Here is an 18,100-nt window from a genome sequence, read left to right as displayed (position 1 = left end):
ATGGAGCAATCACCTATCTTTATTATGTGGAAACAGTACAATCTATGGTACCAAGGATTTCGTTCTTTCAGATGTGCCTGGGTCTATTATCTATTACTATTTATAAAGTAAAATGCATATGTATATAATGTTATACGGTACCTGCTATATACTATATAATGTTATACGGTATCTGCTATATACTATTATTTGAAGTCGGCAAGAAGTAAATTCAAGAGCGCATTAAAATACAGTATTTATTTTGTACACTATCATTAGGCCAGTTGGTTATTTTAAAGGCACATTCTCTGAGCTGACTGGAATGCAAATTAGGGCTTTCCATTTGTGGGGCATGCACAGACAACGCAAGGATGGCATCAGCAGAAAGAAAAAAAAAACATATAAGTTTAAGCTATGGCACTGGTGTGGGCAGTTGACAGTGCACAGTTGCTACAAATGTCCCAAATATAAATATTCTGCCAGGACTGAAGACTGTCTGGTTTCTCATGCTTAATTTGGCTGATCCACAATCGACTGAGGAATGGCTGAATGGACTTTGAGTATGGCATAGTGATTCGGTTCTCTTAGCTTTTGCAGTTTCGGTTATTGCATGCACAGGGCATGTTGGGTTTGTCTGCATGCCTGCCCCAACTCGCACTACCACCCCCATTGTCATCTTCCCCAGAAATAACTGGTATTGTATTACAACCATATTCACTGTAGATTCACTGTGTGAATTCACTGAGTGATTCTGCTTTCAACATCTTTGGACAAAATGCCTTATAATTTATTCATTTGTTAAGAACATTAAACGTATCAGGTAATACTGACATACACATTTGAAGAGAATCTATATGTATTAAAAAATACACAAACATTCAATTGTTGCTTGAAATTTTTATTTTCAATCAAATTAAAATGCTTTCTATGCACAGTGCTTGCTCACTGTGGCCTCTGTTACAGTGGAATATGAATGGAAACATATATTACTCAATAACATCACTGGATAGTGTTAGTGATAAACTTCAATTCCAATGAAATCAAATAAAGGCTAATATTAATATAGCGGCTGTGTAACCAGGAAGCAAAAAAACATTACACAAATGTCATCAGAATCAGATTTCACAGCAAATAAAAATCCCCAAAATAGATACCCAGAAGCATTTTTCCTACTTTAGATGTAATAGTGCCCTAAACACAAAGCAATGCTTCTGCCACCTCAGATACACAGGCAAGTTCAATTTGTTTCAGTAAAACTGTCAATATGCTACTCAATATTCCAAAAGCTCCAAAAAGCAGAACTGACATTTTGATTGCAACAAAACTTCAGTTAAGCCATTTCAGTTTGACAAAAATGGATGTATTCGACTTAATATTCACAAGAGAGACCAATGAAATTATTATTTTAAATTATTATTATATAATTATATTATATAATAATATATAATAATATTATTATTTTATAATTAAATTATTAATTTTGGCCATTTCCTCACAGCATGTACTTTGGTTTCTGAATATACATTATTTCACATATAAGAACAAAGTGGGTGATGAGCCATGTGAGCACTCAAAAAGCAAATTATATAGACAAACAATATCATTAATATTCCCACACCAAATTTCAACAGAGCCAAACAATCTTCGATTCTTGTACAAATATTAAATCTAAAATACTTATTTACATTCCTACTTATCTCATCTGTAGAGCAGTCACAGTGGTGTGAATTAAATAGATGAAAAAAACAGGAACATGATCTGCGCGGCAACTCCCGAATCTTAAAAAAGTAAGGAGCTTTTTCAGGCACAGCCAGCATTGCAAAGTCTCTGGTGAGGGGTTTTTGGGTGTCATTAGAATTATTTAGATACAGTTTGATCTTTCGGGATTTTCCCACAGGAAAGGATTCATTTTCAACATTTATTTTCCTGCCCCCCTAAAGATATGGACTAGTGAGAGCTATGCTGAAGATTTCTTGCATGTGATAGGCTAATGTCTGTTCACTGGTTGAATGGAAAACAGCAAGCTTGCAATTGAGGCCCATGAGTCTTTAATACTGTGAGACCCAAAATTGCAAAATCACTGAAGCAGCTTTAATTAATTCAATACTAACTGGTTCGGATCTAATTGTGATTTAGTGATTTACTCAAATAAATGTCTTCTATTAAGCATCAGAAGGATAGGATGGTACCACACATAAAATGTGCTATGTGAATGGACCTATTGTGGATAATCTGTAAGTACTGTATGACATGGAATTCATTTGAAAAATAAATAAAAAGAATGTACTAGACCAGGGGTTTAATTTTTTCTGTGTAAAATACGACAAAATCAAATTAGGGTTTAGTTTCCCATTAAATAAAAACAAGGAGATGTGTCCCAATGAAATGGGCTTTTGCAGATAAGATGAAATATCAGATTTTGACATATGAAATAAAGGTTACATCATTATCTTGAGTGCAAGAGAATGTACTAAAATAGATTTTTACAAGGAGCTTCCCTTTTAAAGCCAGCTAATCAATGGAGGAATGCTCCCCGCTATCACTACAGTTGAAACTGATATCTGCGGCCAGCACTCGTCCAGCTGACACGGGTTAATGTAGTGAATAGAGCCCTGTTAATAAAACATGCTGAAGAACACCAAGGTGACAGATACCAGCACCAGAAAATTATACATCTGAAAATATCTAAGCAGTGCCATTTCTTTAATCAGACAATTACAAGGGGCACTGTTAGTAATATCTACACATATTTACAATTATAAATAATCATCCGTACTCTCAATAGTCGAAGGACAAATTCCAGCAAAATGACACAGCAGCATGATTAAATGTGAATCGTAGACTGCATATCCGACAGTCTTTCTAAACAAAAATCTTAATGCATCATTTTTCATTTGGACAAGGTTCATTAAACATGGTCTTCTCACTTTCAAGCCTAATAAAGGGTTAGTAAACTAAAAAATTAGCACAGCAAACACTGTTCCATGGTGACATGGACTAAGTGATCATGGCCTTTATCTTGACAAATGTATTTGCCATATGATGTCAATGCAAAATAGGTCCCATGATGCAACGCTGCAGGTCTCAGAAATCTACCTTAGCCAGTGACTGTGACATAAATGCAATATAACCATCTTATTTACTCCTAGTGTTAAAAGCATGTGCAGTACAATCATGAGTATAGTGCACAGAAACAGGGGACGATTAAGGCCATGTCTCAAAGCACAAGACACTATTAATCTCTTATTAATTTACGTACATCTTCCCGCATGACTATCGGGAGTGTGATGCACTGGGCAGATTATGAAAACACAAAAGAAGAGAGAACAGCTGAAGACAATAGACTGACATCAACACCTTTCATCAACGTGGAGATGTCAACGTGGAGATACCATGAAGACTTAACAGGTGGAAAGAATGCAACTCGGTGACTTCAAGAACGGAAAAGTCCTTCAGTTGAGAAGATGGCTACCCTGTGTCCAGTTTTTGGGGACCAGGGGCAGCTTCAGAACTCCTCGTGCACGTTGCGGGCGTAGTCCATGAGCTTGCTGCCAGTGAAGTACTCGCTGTACCTGAGAATCTCCTCCAGCTCCAGGGTGTGGTTCTGATTCTCATCGGCCACCGCAATCATCTGCTTAGCCTCGTTCAGGGCGTTGTGCTCATTCATGGGGTCCATGTATTCCTGAAAGTCAATGGGAAGCCATGAATATGAATAATTTGTGCAGATGATACGTTGCTAGGTACTATCTAGCTTTTAGGCAAACACTTTAGTGGTAGCAAAAGGCGACCATTGCTGGGCTGAAGGGCCTGTTCTCCTTATTATGTTGTTATCCTATGTTACATGTTAACTGATGTGATTGCCATTTTTCTCTGATGCACTGTGAACCACACCGTATAAAGACAACTGCTCCTGTTTTTCTGTAAAAGATAGTACAAATGAATAATGACTAGAATGACTGTCTCAGGATTTGATACATGCGCACCTCCAACTCTTCCATGGTGACGATGCCATCGTGGTTGGCGTCGATAACATCCTCAAACTCCTTCTTCCGTTCCCGTACCCAGTCGTCGTCGATATCCTGCGCTTCCTGGTTCTCAGCCGTGCCCATCGGAAGGGAGATGAACTCGGACAGGGTCAGCTTCTTGTTTCCATCTTGATCTTTTAGCATCACAAGAGAACCGTTTCCCCTCCCATTAATGTTCACAGACGCACCCAGGCATGTGAACTTGAGAAAGCAATACAATGCACCAGTAATACTTCCAAGCTAGTATTGCTAGTCATCATAAATAACACTTTATAAAGACAAATGGGGCGGAGGGCTGTGTCGAAGTGTCCCTGAGCAAGACACCTAACCCCCAAATGCTCCTGACGAGCTGGTCGGGGCCTTGCATGGCAGCCAATCGCCGTCAGTGTGTGAGTGTGTGTATGAATGGGTGAATGGAGAAGCATCAATTGTACAGCGCTTTGGATAAAGGCGCTATATAAATGCCTGCCATTTACCATTTACCATTTACAAATATGGTGCAGATTATTATTTCACTAACAATGTACCAATTTAGTCTTAATATTATAACCAAATTGACCTCCCTTGGGTTCACGAAGGAATCGTCTTGAGGGTATTTCATAAAGCAGGATTACAGAGTGCTTTCAGTTTTATTGGTGCAGGATTTTGACATTTGGTCGATTGAGCACTGGACCACACAGACAGGATGTAACATCGGACATACCCAGATCGCGGACGATCTCCTTCACCATGTACTTGAGCATGCCACGGCTGTGCTCAGGGTGCAGAAAGGACAGGAACTCCTCCTCGTTCAGCAGCTGGTCTGCTGGGGGGTTGTCAGCCTGGAACCAGCGATCCTTCAAGCTTTCCAGAACTTCCTGAGCTGAACACCACCAACACAATCTGCTCATAATCTTCAGATCCAAAAAACGTGTCCTATCATGGGGAAGCCTGAGGTTTACACCCCCTAGTAGTGGCCAGACTACCGATCCGTGTGGAGAACAAGCTCCAAATCCTGGTTGGAATACCGCCATGAAGGATACCTGTGTGTACTGCTTTGGCATATCCAAGTAAATAGGATCTTGTGGCAACTCTGACTGTCTAAAAGGAAATGATTTCATTATAGAATGTAAAAGTTTATTTTAAAACTTGAAAAGCAACAGTGATGAGACTAATGCAAATGGACACAAGGAAGCTGAGTGTCACACAAGGTGTTGATTGTGTGTTTATTCAAAAAAGGGAATTACTCACTTTCCTCGTCCACTTTCAGATCCTCGTTTCTTTTAATCTTCTCTGCCACTTCTTTCTCATTAAAGCCTTTGCTGGCCAAAAACTTAACCCGATATTCGTCCCAGGTCACATGGCCTACACAAAAACGAAAGGTTAAAAAAAACCACATATTTTGTAGTTCACACAGAAAGATCATTCAGAGCAAAGCAGACAGAACAGAAACTTCTGTCACCAACTTTCAGCCAAATAAATTACACAAGACAGAAGAGTGCTCAACCAGATTGACATGATTCACTTAGTACAGTTCAGGTGTCTTTCTACTTACGAGTACGGTACAAGCTAATCAGATTTAGAGAAACAGGAAACAGTGCACAGAAAGCATGGGGGCAGGGAATAGAACATTTATTTAGAGTGTAGTAATTTCCATTGTGAAACTCGTTCCTTTTCAAATATGCATTCCCGTTAAGCTGTACAGCATGGGACACCAGACACATTTTACATGGTATGCCCATTCCTTACTTGACTCCGCTGAATGAATATGAACCGGTGACATACTAACTCATTTAGCTGATGTGCCCTTACCATCCCCATCTGGGTCAACGGCATGGAAGCTCATTTTGTTTTCTTTGACTGCTTGCTGAAAGTGCTCCTCTGTCTTCTGCATGATCCAGCGCTGCATCTCTTTGGCACCTATGCTCCTGTCCTCATTGGTATCCACCCTACAGAGGGACAGGACAAACTCATGACAACCGCTGCTGCCACAAAACCCACAAGCTGGTTGCCCATTTTCCTATAAAAAAGAATTTATAATAATTCCTTGGCTTTATATAACGTATTTCTGAAACTCAAAGCGCTTTACAGTGATGATGGAGAAACTCGCCTCAACCACCGCCAATGTGTGGCACCCACCTAGGTGATGCAACAGCAGATATTCTGTGCCAGAATGCTTGCCACACATCAGCTGAGGTGGAGAGGTACATTAGAAACAATTAGCCAATTAAATCAGGGGATGATCAGGTGGCAGGTTGTTAGAGTCAGGTATGCAGTTTAGCCAGGACACCGGGGAACCCCCTACTCTTTGCAATGAGTGTCATGGGATCAAATAATTATTATAAATCAAGCATTGTCCTGGTCATGTTCAGAGAGCGCAGATAAAGGAGGCAGGATTCTGACCCTCTTGAGAGGATAGTGTGGAAATGTAAGCCCAGAACAGGGGTGCACAACTCCAGTCCTGGAGGACCGTTCTGCGTGCTGGTTTTTGTTCCAACCAATTACTTTCATTTTACACTGGATCACTCCTGTACTGGCTCACAGTGAAATCTTTAGGATACACCTGTGACTGTAGCTGGTGCTTATACAAATGACCAAGATGCATTATGATTGAGCTTATTAAATAATAAACAGCAGAAGTTGCCACAAAATCTTGGAATGGTTCAGCCCTTGCACCCCTGACCCAGAACATTTACATTACATTATTAACGGTTCGTTGTACGTTACTCGGGATAAGAGCGTCTGCTACATGCCTTGTAATGTAATGTAATGTAATGTAATGGTTGCATACTTGCTGAAAATCTCTATGAGCTTCTTCCTGTTCTTCCGAGGCTCGGAGTCCTCCTCAAACTCCTCCATATCTTTCCCCAGGAACACTTCCTGGTGGAAGTCCTTGTTGAGGTGGCCGTCCATCTCGAGTTTCACCCCGTTTAGGTGGTCTGGTGGAAGGATCTCGTTTTCCTCTTTGCTGTTCGGCTTCTTGTCCCGGTTGATTGACATATTGGCTGGCCGTGCCTGGGCGTCCATTACGAGGAAGAGGACTACGAGGAGCAGGGAGATGGAGTTTCGCCATCTGTTCATGATTCTCCACAGGCTCATGGCTTCTAGTATTTGTTGTCTTCTACAAATAGGATGAAGAACACTGCAAATTAAGCAATTACATTTGACATTACATTCAAATCAGGGAAATATCCTACACATAGAACCCCCCACCAATAAAAAAAGTTTTACACAGACATGTACATACCTGATACATTTCATTGAATGCTGCCAAACTTATGAATTAACAACTTCAACTAAACAGTTAGGTAACTGTCTATGCAGTATAATACGCATTTGTACCCTGTGACGCAGCTGTTTACAGGTCAGCATTGTCCGTATTGTGACTAACCACATCGCTAGCTAACAGGCTAACTTAAACGAGTTGCTCAGTATTCCAAATACTGGGCAATTACTGTAGACACAACGAGCTAAGTATCTTGGATCCAAAATTCTGGCTAGGTAGGAATCAAGCTGTTAAAAACATCACCAAACCTAAAGTTCTGGAGCGCTGCATTAATATTTTCTTACACTATGCATGTTTAGACCGATTAAAATGAACGCCAACCAGCCTGTTCGATAGCTAGTGTAGCCTGTTAGATAGCCTCTTGTCAGTCGCGACTATACAGTACAGGCAAGCTAGCCCAGCCAATATAGACGAGTAAACTGCCAAATACCCATGTCTCCTACCTGACAAATACATATGTAACATTACAGTGCTCGTAAAATGTTGAAATACCCGCTAGTGTTACTCTCAGTGCGAGGCCCACATCTACCTGAAATAAATTGTTAGCTATGTGGGGAAGTAGCGAACTACCTGGACTGCTTCCTAGTCAAATGTAGAGCTAGTCTAGCTGTCAACGGCATTCATTCGGTTGAACACTCGCATGCTTCATGTCGTCTGATGATTTCCAGGACACGTGGCCTTTCCTAGAACGATGGACACTTACGCACGCTGTCACTTTCTTCTCTTTTCCATGTAAACCTCGTACACAAGATGTATGTTATAATCAGACAGTGCTGGCGTTAGTAGATTTTAGGTAAACATTCATCCAGTTAAACCTCCTCCTCCACAGCATACGTCACTGCTCAGAAAAAAATGGGACAGGAGCCGTATATAAAATGGATAAGTTAGGGTTTGTTTAGCTGTCAGGTAGGTAACATCCTATTGCTTCCTGTCCCATCGTAAAAATATCTGTGCTCATTCTGCTCAACTTCATTCGCCAGTAACGTTTTAAAGAAGTAAAAAAATATATGTGCGCGCTGACAAGGAACGTGTACGTACTTTGGCAAAAACATGTTTTATTGGCCTCTCAAATATTATATTTGTTTTTCAAAACACATGGAAATTCATACTGCTTATCCTTTTTCATTTTGAAAATCCACAATGCGCACGTCTGTTTTTACTTCCTTATATACATATGGTATCGGTTAAACATTGAAATACACCATTGTTATATGCGTATACGCGTTTAGTTATGGAAAAACAATGCAACATCAAAATATATGTTAATGTTAAAATAAGTAGAAATTCATCAGCATCATCATGAGGCTAGTTCTTCCATCCATCAGGTGGCGCCCGCTACGTGACGCCCCACTCGGGGCCTCTGTCATTGCTTCAATACAGTGTTTGAATACAGTGAGGCAGCTTTAAAACATAAATACTGGGTAGACTGAGCACCGATAATAGCTGGATAGCTAGCTAAGTGGCTAGTATTGCCGTTGCCATGGAGCGGAAAGATCCTCTGTGACCACTAGGTTAGTTAACTGGCTGCTGATATCCATTGTAGCACTCGCTGAACGAGCAAAGAGGCTAGCTAGCTAATTTATCTGGTCACATTTTGTGATTAAGTGAGCAATGAATGGGTGGCAAAATTCTCACATACGCAGTCTGGAAGTGATGACTGGAGATTGGGTAAGATTGTCGTAACTATTCGTTGCTGATTTTTAGAAAATATTTCATTGACACGTCATGAACAGTTAGTTACTAGCTAGCTTGCAAGCTAATGTTAATGTATTTATTCTTAAAAGGTATTTCATTGCGGATTCACAGATATACTGCTAATCTGCAAGTTACATGATATGGTGCCTAGTTTTATACAAGATATAGGGGCAAATGAGGCACACCGTTTAGTTAGCCACGCAAATATTAATTATTAACTTGTTACTTAATACAAGCTAACCAGGCTCGCTATCAACCCAGCTGGCTAACCAGTGTGGTGTTGAAGACCTGGCGGTCAGAGTTTGTGCTGCATTGGTATACATGGCAAGACAGCTAGCAAGTTAGCTAATGGCTATCGACGCCGTCTCCAGTATTCAAACGTCTTCCTAGATTTAATATAATTTTTTAACGTTGATTTGACCCCAGAAATAAAATCTAATATTTAATGAATATTTGCTAGCGTTAACCATTCGGCAGTAGTAACAGTTAATGTTTGATGACAACCAAGCATGCTGTTTGTGCCATATCATTTGATCATTTAGGCTCTGTTCACAGTACAATTGATCTTTTTCTGTGCAATAGTTCTTTCATTTGTGCCAAAACTAAGTAAACTAATATAGTTGGGTAGCCAATGTCATTGTTGATCTGACCAGGTTGCAGTCTTCTCTACACTTATGACCACCGCTTGAAATTGTGCTAACGTTAACTTAAACTTCATTTTCATCAGTTTGTTACTGTTACTATAGACCGATTAATACATATATATATATATATATATATACACGATGGTGGTCGACGCGACGTAATCTAAGGTACACGTAGAATAAGAAATGGGGAAACCTTTTACAGCCGTCAGAAGACAACATTTAAAGTGTCTTTAACTACAACTATTATGCGTTTGCAGCCATTGCATGGTATGCCTTTCAATCAGGCAAGTAGGCTGACTGAAAGTGATTCTTGTGGCCAGCTGGCATTAAAAAAAAAAAAAAAAAAAAATGAAAACAAAATGTTTTGAAATGTAATATTTACTGGAAGTGCATGTTTTCCTCATCGTGAGTAGCTTAGTGTTATTAAATGTTATGCAATTGATATTACGTAATGTGCCAAGCACACATTAGAAGTCAGTCAGACTGAATTAATCCAAATTATTCTGGCATTAGGACTGTCACTTAAGGTAAATCCATCAGTGGATTGTATCCTTACTTCAGATTTGCTCCCTGTAAGATGTGTGCCCAGATTCAGCTGTCATCTCTGAGTACCTTGCAAAATTATGTCTTTTCTCCAGAAGGTCTGACACCATGAACCTGGTCCGGCTGGTGTGTCGCCATAAGACAGCCCTGGGGATCGGGGGGCTGTTCGTCTTTGCTGTGGTCCTCCTCTTCCTGGCCAAATGCACGTCCGAAACGCTGAAGCCGGCCGAGTCTCCCGGCTCCGCCCCGCACTCGGAGCTCCGCGCGGAGCGGCAGGCTGCCCGGCCCAAGGAGCTGTCGGTGTTCCTGGTGGTGCTGATCACCACGGGGCCCAAATACACGGAGCGCCGCAGCATCATCCGCAGCACCTGGCTGGCCAAGCGGGACCCGGACGTCCTCAGCCTGTTCGTGGTGGGGACCGAGGGCCTGGCCCCTGAGGACCTGCAGAACCTGGGCACGGAACAGGTCCGCCACCGCGACCTGCTGCTCCTCCCCGAACTCAGGGACTCCTACGAGAACCTCACCCTCAAACTCCTGCACATGTACAGCTGGCTGGACCAGAACGTGCAGTTCAAATTCGTCCTGAAGGCTGACGACGACACCTTCGCCCGCCTGGACCTCCTCAAGGAGGAGCTGAGGGCTAAGGAGCCCGGCCGCCTCTACTGGGGCTTCTTCTCCGGCCGGGGGAGGGTGAAGACGGCCGGGAAGTGGAAGGAGAGCACCTGGGCGCTCTGTGACTACTACCTGCCCTACGCGCTGGGCGGGGGCTACATCCTGTCGGCCGACCTGGTGCACTACGTGCGTCTGAACGTGGGCTTCCTGAAGGTGTGGCAGAGCGAGGACGTGTCGCTGGGCGCCTGGCTGGCGCCGGTGGACGTGCGGCGCGTGCACGACCCGCGCTTCGACACCGAGTACAAGTCGCGCGGCTGCAACAACCGCTACCTGGTGACGCACAAGCAGAGCCTGGAGGACATGCTGGAGAAGCACCAGACCCTGCAGCGGGAGGGCCGGCTGTGTAAGGAGGAGATGAAGCTACGGCTCTCCTACGTGTACGACTGGAACGTGCCCCCCTCGCAGTGCTGCCAGCGCAAGGACGGCATCCCCTGAGCGCCGCGCCCCAAGCCCACCGCTCAGCCCCTCTATTTATTTATTTATTTATTCTCCCACGCCAGCCTCGCTTCCATCTGGCTGTCATAGCAACTTGTGTGGCCTTCCTCCTCCTTAGAGCAAAGTGTCCTGCAAAGAGGACAGAGTGTGCTGATTGATGATATACACTCTCTCTGTCCCCGCACCCACCCACCGACCTTACCTCCCTAAGGTCTGTAGTGATAGCTGTTGTATCTGCTGCCTGTTGGTTTGGGGTCTGTGCAAAGGATTGAGTTTGGCCAAAAGCAAAGCACACTGTATTACACATCTCTGTATTAGCTGCTGTATTTTGGATTGGTTCCAGCTGGACCATACATGCTTGCATACTGTACTGTACATACATGCATGTATATACTGTCTCCACACACACACACACACACACACACACACACACACACACACAAAGTTGTTTGTTGGCTGGTATGCTATTGTATTCCATGGCTAATTCACATTAAGCTTGAAGAATTGACTACAGCCAGACAATGGGTTATAAGTAGCCTTTTAATTTGACTTTTAATGGTTGGCTTTGGGGATTTACCCAGAGACTTGAAAAGCGGCATAATATTTCAGTCCTGTGTCCTGTGTTGAAATGACTGGGTTCCCTTTTGGGAAATTAAAAACATAATCACTTGCTGCTTTTGATGTGTGGACTTTTTTTTTAGTTTTGTCCTTTTAAATACAAAGCTTTTACCAATGTTTTATGTGAATGGATAAAAAAAAAAAAGGCACAATGATATGACATGCTTCTATGTAATTTAGAAAATCGCCACTCTTGGAACATTTTGTCATTAAAATGTTTTTAAAAGTCCTGTTTTTGCTATTTCCATGATTTATGTAAAGTCCCTTTGGTGGAATGAAATGTAAATGAGTTTTTTGTTGAGAAGAAAGTCTCCAAACAAGGGCATAACTGAAACGATGTGGAAGAAGCTGTTTGCAAAGCTGCTAATCGAATGCTGTGAGAATATGAAACATGAATCCTCAAACAGGCACTGCATATTGCCTATGCAGGTAATGGTACCCACATTACTGCTCTGGATCGCAGATATAATTGTGTTTTAGTCATGGTACTAATGCTAAAGGTAATAGTTTGGCCTGTCACAGAAATATGCATTATGTTCTAAAGTTCCACCCATTTGCGTATTGGCATATAATGTCAGTAAACTCCTAGGAGTTGTGTGTTATTGTGTATACAGCCAGCGGCAAACCAAGACTTGAAATAGCAAATAATATGCTGGGGAGGGGACTGTTTCATAAAGTGTTGTGTATTAAGAGACATACAGTATGTAATTACGTTTCCATTTTTTATGTATTTTATGTTTGGGTTTAATTTTTACTACCTGTGAATTAAACATTTCTGTTTTGAGTGGTGCATTTGTGTATGGCCTCCGGTCTTAAACTTGTCCTTTCAAAACAAAGTGAAGAAGAAGCGTTGGGTTACTGCGCGTTGCGGTTTGATGTTGTCTGGAATGGGTGCCGTGGTGCATTCCTGAACACAGGTGCTGCGCGTGGAATAGGGAATGGAAGATTACGTTCATACTGCAGCCGTCATGACGGGGTACAAGATGCATTATTCATCCAAGATAGTGTCAAAGCAGAAAGATGAAAAAGTCCATCAGGATGAATTCGAGCCTTTGCTTGTGTTTACCATTTTATCTGAAAAATGTCTTCTTTTTCCCCTGCCTCTCAAAGACACCCACAATATCAGACAAGGACGTCTCTTTTTGCTGTAAGCTGCAGTGATGATTGATGCTGAAATGGTAATTCTGAGTGTTGGCCTACAGACTGTAGCTGCTGCTGCTGCAGCCACATCTAGCAAATTAAGGTCAGTCGGGAATTATGTTCTGCTGCTAGTGCTAATGTGTCAGCTGTGCTTGTGTGCTGAATGTTGGATAATGAACAGTCAATGTTTACCCCCCCCCCCCCCCCTTATGGCTACCAGTTTCTGCAACAGTGTGACAGAATGTAATGTCTTTGTAAATGGAATAATGGTCGTTAATGCATAGCTCCTGGTGGATGGTAGTGTAGGGAGGAAGTTAGTGTTGTATACACCTCCTATAGGCTGCCAGGTTGTTCTCAGTGCCTAGATAAAGTCTGTACTGGAGCACGGAGCCATTCAGTGTCCTCCCACACTCTATCCACATCCTGTCACATTTACTGCCACACAGATACCCTGGCAGTCAGAAGGCCAGTGTTTATAGGGATCGACTGATAATGATACATTCGTTTTTCTGAAGATGAGTCTGCTCACTCCGTGAAAAAGCTTTAAATTTGCTTTAAAAACATGTATATTTTTATCATGTATTTATTTTTGGTTGGGGGGTGCTGAGTGAACAAAATATGTAACAACTGAATGTAATGATTTTATTTTAAACCAATTGTGACCTTGGAATTATAAGGTTCTATGTATTTTTGAGATACTGAGCTTCAAAGCTTCCTAACATCCTAACACAGCAAAACTGAAATGCAGGGCAGTTCTTCATAGATCAAAATCCGACACCCTAAAAGTAATCTGAATATACAATATCAATGTCCTATCAAATTGCCCTAAAAATAACATTCATGACACCAACTCATTTTGTCAAAAATGTCAGTTAGAACCATATAATTCTAAGGTCTTGAAATGCTGTATCGCACCTCAGCCTCTGGCTTTACTGTGCTGTTTCTTGCACTTGTTATTTGCATCCTTTGTAATGCAGGCTATAATTAAGTGCTTAATATCGATATACATTTCACCCAGTCATTAAACACTTAATCTCACTTACTGGTTCATTTGTGCTTCTCTGGGGCTCTGTTGTGTGTGTTGGATTCATTTCCAGTTTAATTCAGTTTAGATGGAGAAGCTACTTGAACACTGACCTTTTAACATCTCCATAGTTCATCGATTTTAAATTCCTTGTGAAAGATGCATTGCCTCATTCGTAGAAAGGTATAGCTGTGTGTTCAGATGTCCGCCTCAACCAAATTATTTGGGCATGCAACCTCAAGATGAATTTGTTGTTCACTGACTTGCTTATTTAATAATTGACTATACAGTGAAAATGTAATGTGAATTCCAGGATCAATGGTCAGTGGACGGCTCATTGAAATTATGGTGAAGCTATCGTTCAGTTCACTTTTGAGAAACTGGGCAGTTACGTTTTTGGCAGTCGAAGTGCTGACTGGATACGTTTCAAACATTGTCCAGCAGAGGGCGCTCCATGCAACGTAATGACATTTCTACATCAGTGATGGGCGACTCCAGTCCTGGAGGGCCGGTGTTTGGATTTTGTTGCCACCAGTAACCCTGGCTCAATCAGCTATACGCTAATAACCATATGCACCATGACCGATTCACTTGTAAATTAGACCGCAATAAAATGCTACAAGACAACATTTATCATCTGTTTATATGACGGAATGTGGCAAAAACATTTTTACATGTAGTCTACTACTAATAGACTACTAATAAGGTTGTCTGAAATCCAGAAACATGGCCCGGCGTTCCCGTCCCTGGTCTACAGTTTCATTCCAGGTATTTTTTAATTATTATTTTTTGTTTCACGTGGATGTAACAATATCAGCATCGACTTCGTGCTTTATCCAATGACTGACATAGTGACTGTAAAGGTACATCTGTGAATTCAAACTACATTGAATGGCGTTTTCATATGTATTCCAGCCACTTTACAGTAATTCAATCCAGTCCTAATGCCTGTTTGAACTGTGATATTCAATTCATGTCATTTGTTTTCCCCACAATCCTTGTTTTGAAAACTTGTTTTGTCCACTAGGTGGCACTGTCTACAAATGATATGCTAGATAATCTATACTATAATCTATTGATGTAGAAGCTTGAACACCCATTCCTCTATGTAAATCCAACTGTGGGTCCCAAAACCAAGATTGTTTTAAGTATTTATTTCACAGTATATTCAAACATATTCCTCAAATCTTTATTTCATGCAGTTCACATTAATCATCAATCTTCATTATTGAATACAATAATAATAATGTTGAATGTTGAATTACAATGGTCAGTTTGCACTATTGTAAATCACCATAGATTGTGCTCATATTTGTACTATTTCACATATAGCAGAACAGGGAGAAGGGAGAAGTAACCATGCAGTAGAGACCAGGTACAGGACTCTATGCTAATGTGTAGTGCCAGGATGCTTTCAGAAGGATGACATTAACCCTTTAAGGCAGGGATCATCAGCTCTGGTCCTCAAATCCAAATCTAGTCTTGTTTTTCTCCCAGGTAATTAGTGCTGTGGAGCTGATGTAATAATCACCACTGGTAATTGAACACAATGGAGTTCCAGAACATTTGACATTCCAAAACTTACTCTTCAAAGTTTTTATATCCCGATACAAAAAAAGGCTAAATCCCTATTCTGGCAGTATTGTGGAAATTCATCTGCTGTAGTGATCAGATGTGATCAACACAGACGGTCACGATCGATGAGGGCAAAACACTTAAGTAGGTGCAGCGCTGATTTACCCATTACCTACACTGCATAAGGGGCATAGGTAAGTTAAACACCTTAAAAAGGTTTATTTGTGTTTCAGGGCTGCTGGTCCTCCCCAGAATTTACAGAACTGAAAACCGAAAGACCGAAATCACCGGTCCCGCCTCCTCAGTTGCCCACATGCACACCGTGTTTCAAACTCATGGGATTTGAACTCAGGCCCTTATCTCCCATAAGTCCCATGCTGTAATAAGTAAAAGCACTTGCAATTGCTGCACCCCCACTTCTAACACCCACAAAACTCACCGCGACTGCCACCCTACATCACCAACGAACTCTTCAGGAGCTTATGACATACTCAGATGCCATGTCACATTAACACATTTTGATGGCAGAAGGCATTCCTCGCTGAGAGAAAATGGCTTGACACCAAGGAGCTTTAACCCTTGTAAGATCAGAAATGCATTCTAATCTGAACATTCTAATGCTGATCTAACAATCACTACTGGTATTTGAAAGCAATGGATGTTGAATGTTGAATGTTGAAACAACATTCCAAAACCTACTCCTATGGTTCACATTGGTTCACATTGACTTTGTGTTCTCCCCTGCTTTGGTTTAAAAGGATGTGGGTGACTTATTTAAAGGGAGCCATTGATAAATATGGCTTTCCACACAATTATTTATTATGTATATTAGAACTGGAGCCAAAAATTCTAAATCAAACTTTCTGGAATCATCCCAGGGAGAGAGAGTTTACATTGCAAACATATTGATTCCTAATCAGCTGCTACTTAATTGTCCATGCAAGGAGGATTGAAATCCAGTTGGCTTATGTAAACAAATTATTTCCCTGCACAGTCTAATGTCAAGTGTTAATTCAACTGAGCCATATAGAAACCATATGTACTCTATGAGAGTTGATTTAACCTTGAACATGTTACTCTGTGGATTTAACTTTCACAAAAACACCCTATAATGTGACATTTGACAGGCGGGTACAGAACAGCAGGGTCACGTGTGGAACATGCAGCGATGAGGGCACTTTTAAGGTATGATGGCTATGCATCACTTTATCCATGTTGCTTAACACCCGTGATGGATCCTCCAGGTTTACTCCCTGCATTGTGTTTCTCAGACAGTGTGTGCAGCCGTCTTCTGGAGCCAGTCACCCTAAACTCTGAACATGACTCACCGGCGAGGGAGCGACCGAGTGAAGGCTTTTTGAAGTTTGAACACAGAACCCCGGAGATTCATTTGTTTGCTTTTGCACCCGTTTGTTTTTCCTGCCTGGGCTGAAGAGCGGAGCGTCTCCCATCTGCTAATCCTCGCAGGCGACGCTTGGCAAAGGCTGATCGAATTTCAACACCTCCTAAAAACATCACAACAGATTCTTCTCTGCTCTGAACTGCGTCAGGATTTCTGAATTCCTTCCTTGGCAATTTGTCAAACAAGAGATTACACAAGAGGCTGCCTGGGGTCTTTTTCCCCTCTACAGGTATTCAAGCTCCTCACAACTGCTTGGATACAAACTCATATCTATATTAAATAAAGTTAAACAAACACAACTATGAAAACATATTCGTAGCACACACCTACGACCTTGTGCACACACAGACACACTCTCCAGGAATACCTTCTTTAGTATCTTAGGAGGTGCGTATTTCATCTGTGAGACAAAGCAGAGCAGGGTCTTTGCCAATTTGCCGATGAGAAAATTAGAGGCAGAGAGAGAGAGAATGCAGCAACTGACTGAAAACACTTGAGTCGAGAGAGAGAGAGAGAGAGAGAGAGAGAGAGAGAGAGAGAGAGATACACGAGGAGGTACCACACTCCACAGAGACACTCAGAGAGACAGACAGAGACTGCTCACAGACTGAGAGGGGGAGCACTTGTGTTGCCATCACATCGAGGGGTTGGATCGCCTTGGTGGATCTGCATTGCTGAAAGCCAGACAGAGTGGAGTGAGAAAGTGCTGAAGGGGATCTCTTCCAGGACAGAGGAAAGAGTTTGGGGACTGTGGAGGACCTCTTCCAGGACAGAGGAGAAAGTTTGGGGACTATTAGAAGGTGCTGAAGAGGACCTCTTCCAGGACAGAGGAGAGAGGAGGCCAGTGGCTGTCTCTGGGACTTTTATCCTTCTCTTTGGAGAGCACCTGTAAGGGATATGAAGACAGGGAGGGAGAGAGATAGAGAGAGATAGAGAGACCCCTCCATTCCCACCAGCCCCCCCCCCCCCCCCCCCAGCTCTCCTAGCTCCTCCCCGCCCCCCCACAGAGAGGAGAGTGTGAAAACTCTCACTAATGGGCGTGTGTGAGCCAGGTCTGCGGCCATCTGTCACTCTCCGGGA

At 42.0% G+C, this 18,100-nt stretch overlaps 2 protein-coding genes across 9 annotated transcripts; one reads left to right on the top strand and one right to left on the bottom strand.

Moving 5' to 3' along the window:
• Positions 1 to 861: 861 nt before the first annotated feature.
• LOC133110608 (45 kDa calcium-binding protein) lies at positions 862 to 8,123 on the bottom strand. 7 transcript variants are annotated; one of them, XM_061220836.1, is made up of 7 exons: positions 7,973 to 8,123; positions 6,775 to 7,104; positions 5,796 to 5,932; positions 5,235 to 5,348; positions 4,708 to 4,866; positions 3,963 to 4,138; positions 862 to 3,661 (listed from the first exon to the last, which is right to left on the bottom strand). In XM_061220836.1, exons 2-7 carry the CDS (start codon positions 7,080 to 7,082, stop codon positions 3,485 to 3,487), a joined length of 1,071 nt encoding a protein of 356 aa, XP_061076820.1. In that variant the 5' UTR covers positions 7,083 to 7,104; positions 7,973 to 8,123; the 3' UTR covers positions 862 to 3,484. The 7 variants fall into 7 exon arrangements, with proteins under 7 accessions (XP_061076820.1, XP_061076821.1, XP_061076823.1 ...); XM_061220837.1 differs by having other exon boundaries at positions 6,775 to 7,125; positions 7,973 to 8,121; XM_061220839.1 differs by having other exon boundaries at positions 7,977 to 8,096.
• Positions 8,124 to 8,341: 218 nt separating this feature from the next.
• Positions 8,342 to 12,669, top strand: b3galt6 (UDP-Gal:betaGal beta 1,3-galactosyltransferase polypeptide 6). 2 transcript variants are annotated; one of them, XM_061220841.1, is made up of 2 exons: positions 8,342 to 8,937; positions 10,253 to 12,669. In XM_061220841.1, the coding sequence occupies exon 2, from the start codon at positions 10,263 to 10,265 to the stop codon at positions 11,259 to 11,261; it is 999 nt and encodes a 332-aa protein (XP_061076825.1). In that variant the 5' UTR covers positions 8,342 to 8,937; positions 10,253 to 10,262; the 3' UTR covers positions 11,262 to 12,669. The 2 variants fall into 2 exon arrangements, with proteins under 2 accessions (XP_061076825.1, XP_061076824.1); XM_061220840.1 differs by having other exon boundaries at positions 8,344 to 8,937; positions 10,250 to 12,669.
• Positions 12,670 to 18,100: the final 5,431 nt, after the last annotated feature.

Source organism: Conger conger, chromosome 14 (genome assembly GCF_963514075.1).
Source record: "Conger conger chromosome 14, fConCon1.1, whole genome shotgun sequence".
Taxonomy (NCBI): Eukaryota; Metazoa; Chordata; class Actinopteri; order Anguilliformes; family Congridae; genus Conger; species Conger conger.
The sequence above is the reverse complement of the archived record's forward strand: the minus strand, read 5'-3'. Positions and strand labels throughout refer to the sequence as shown.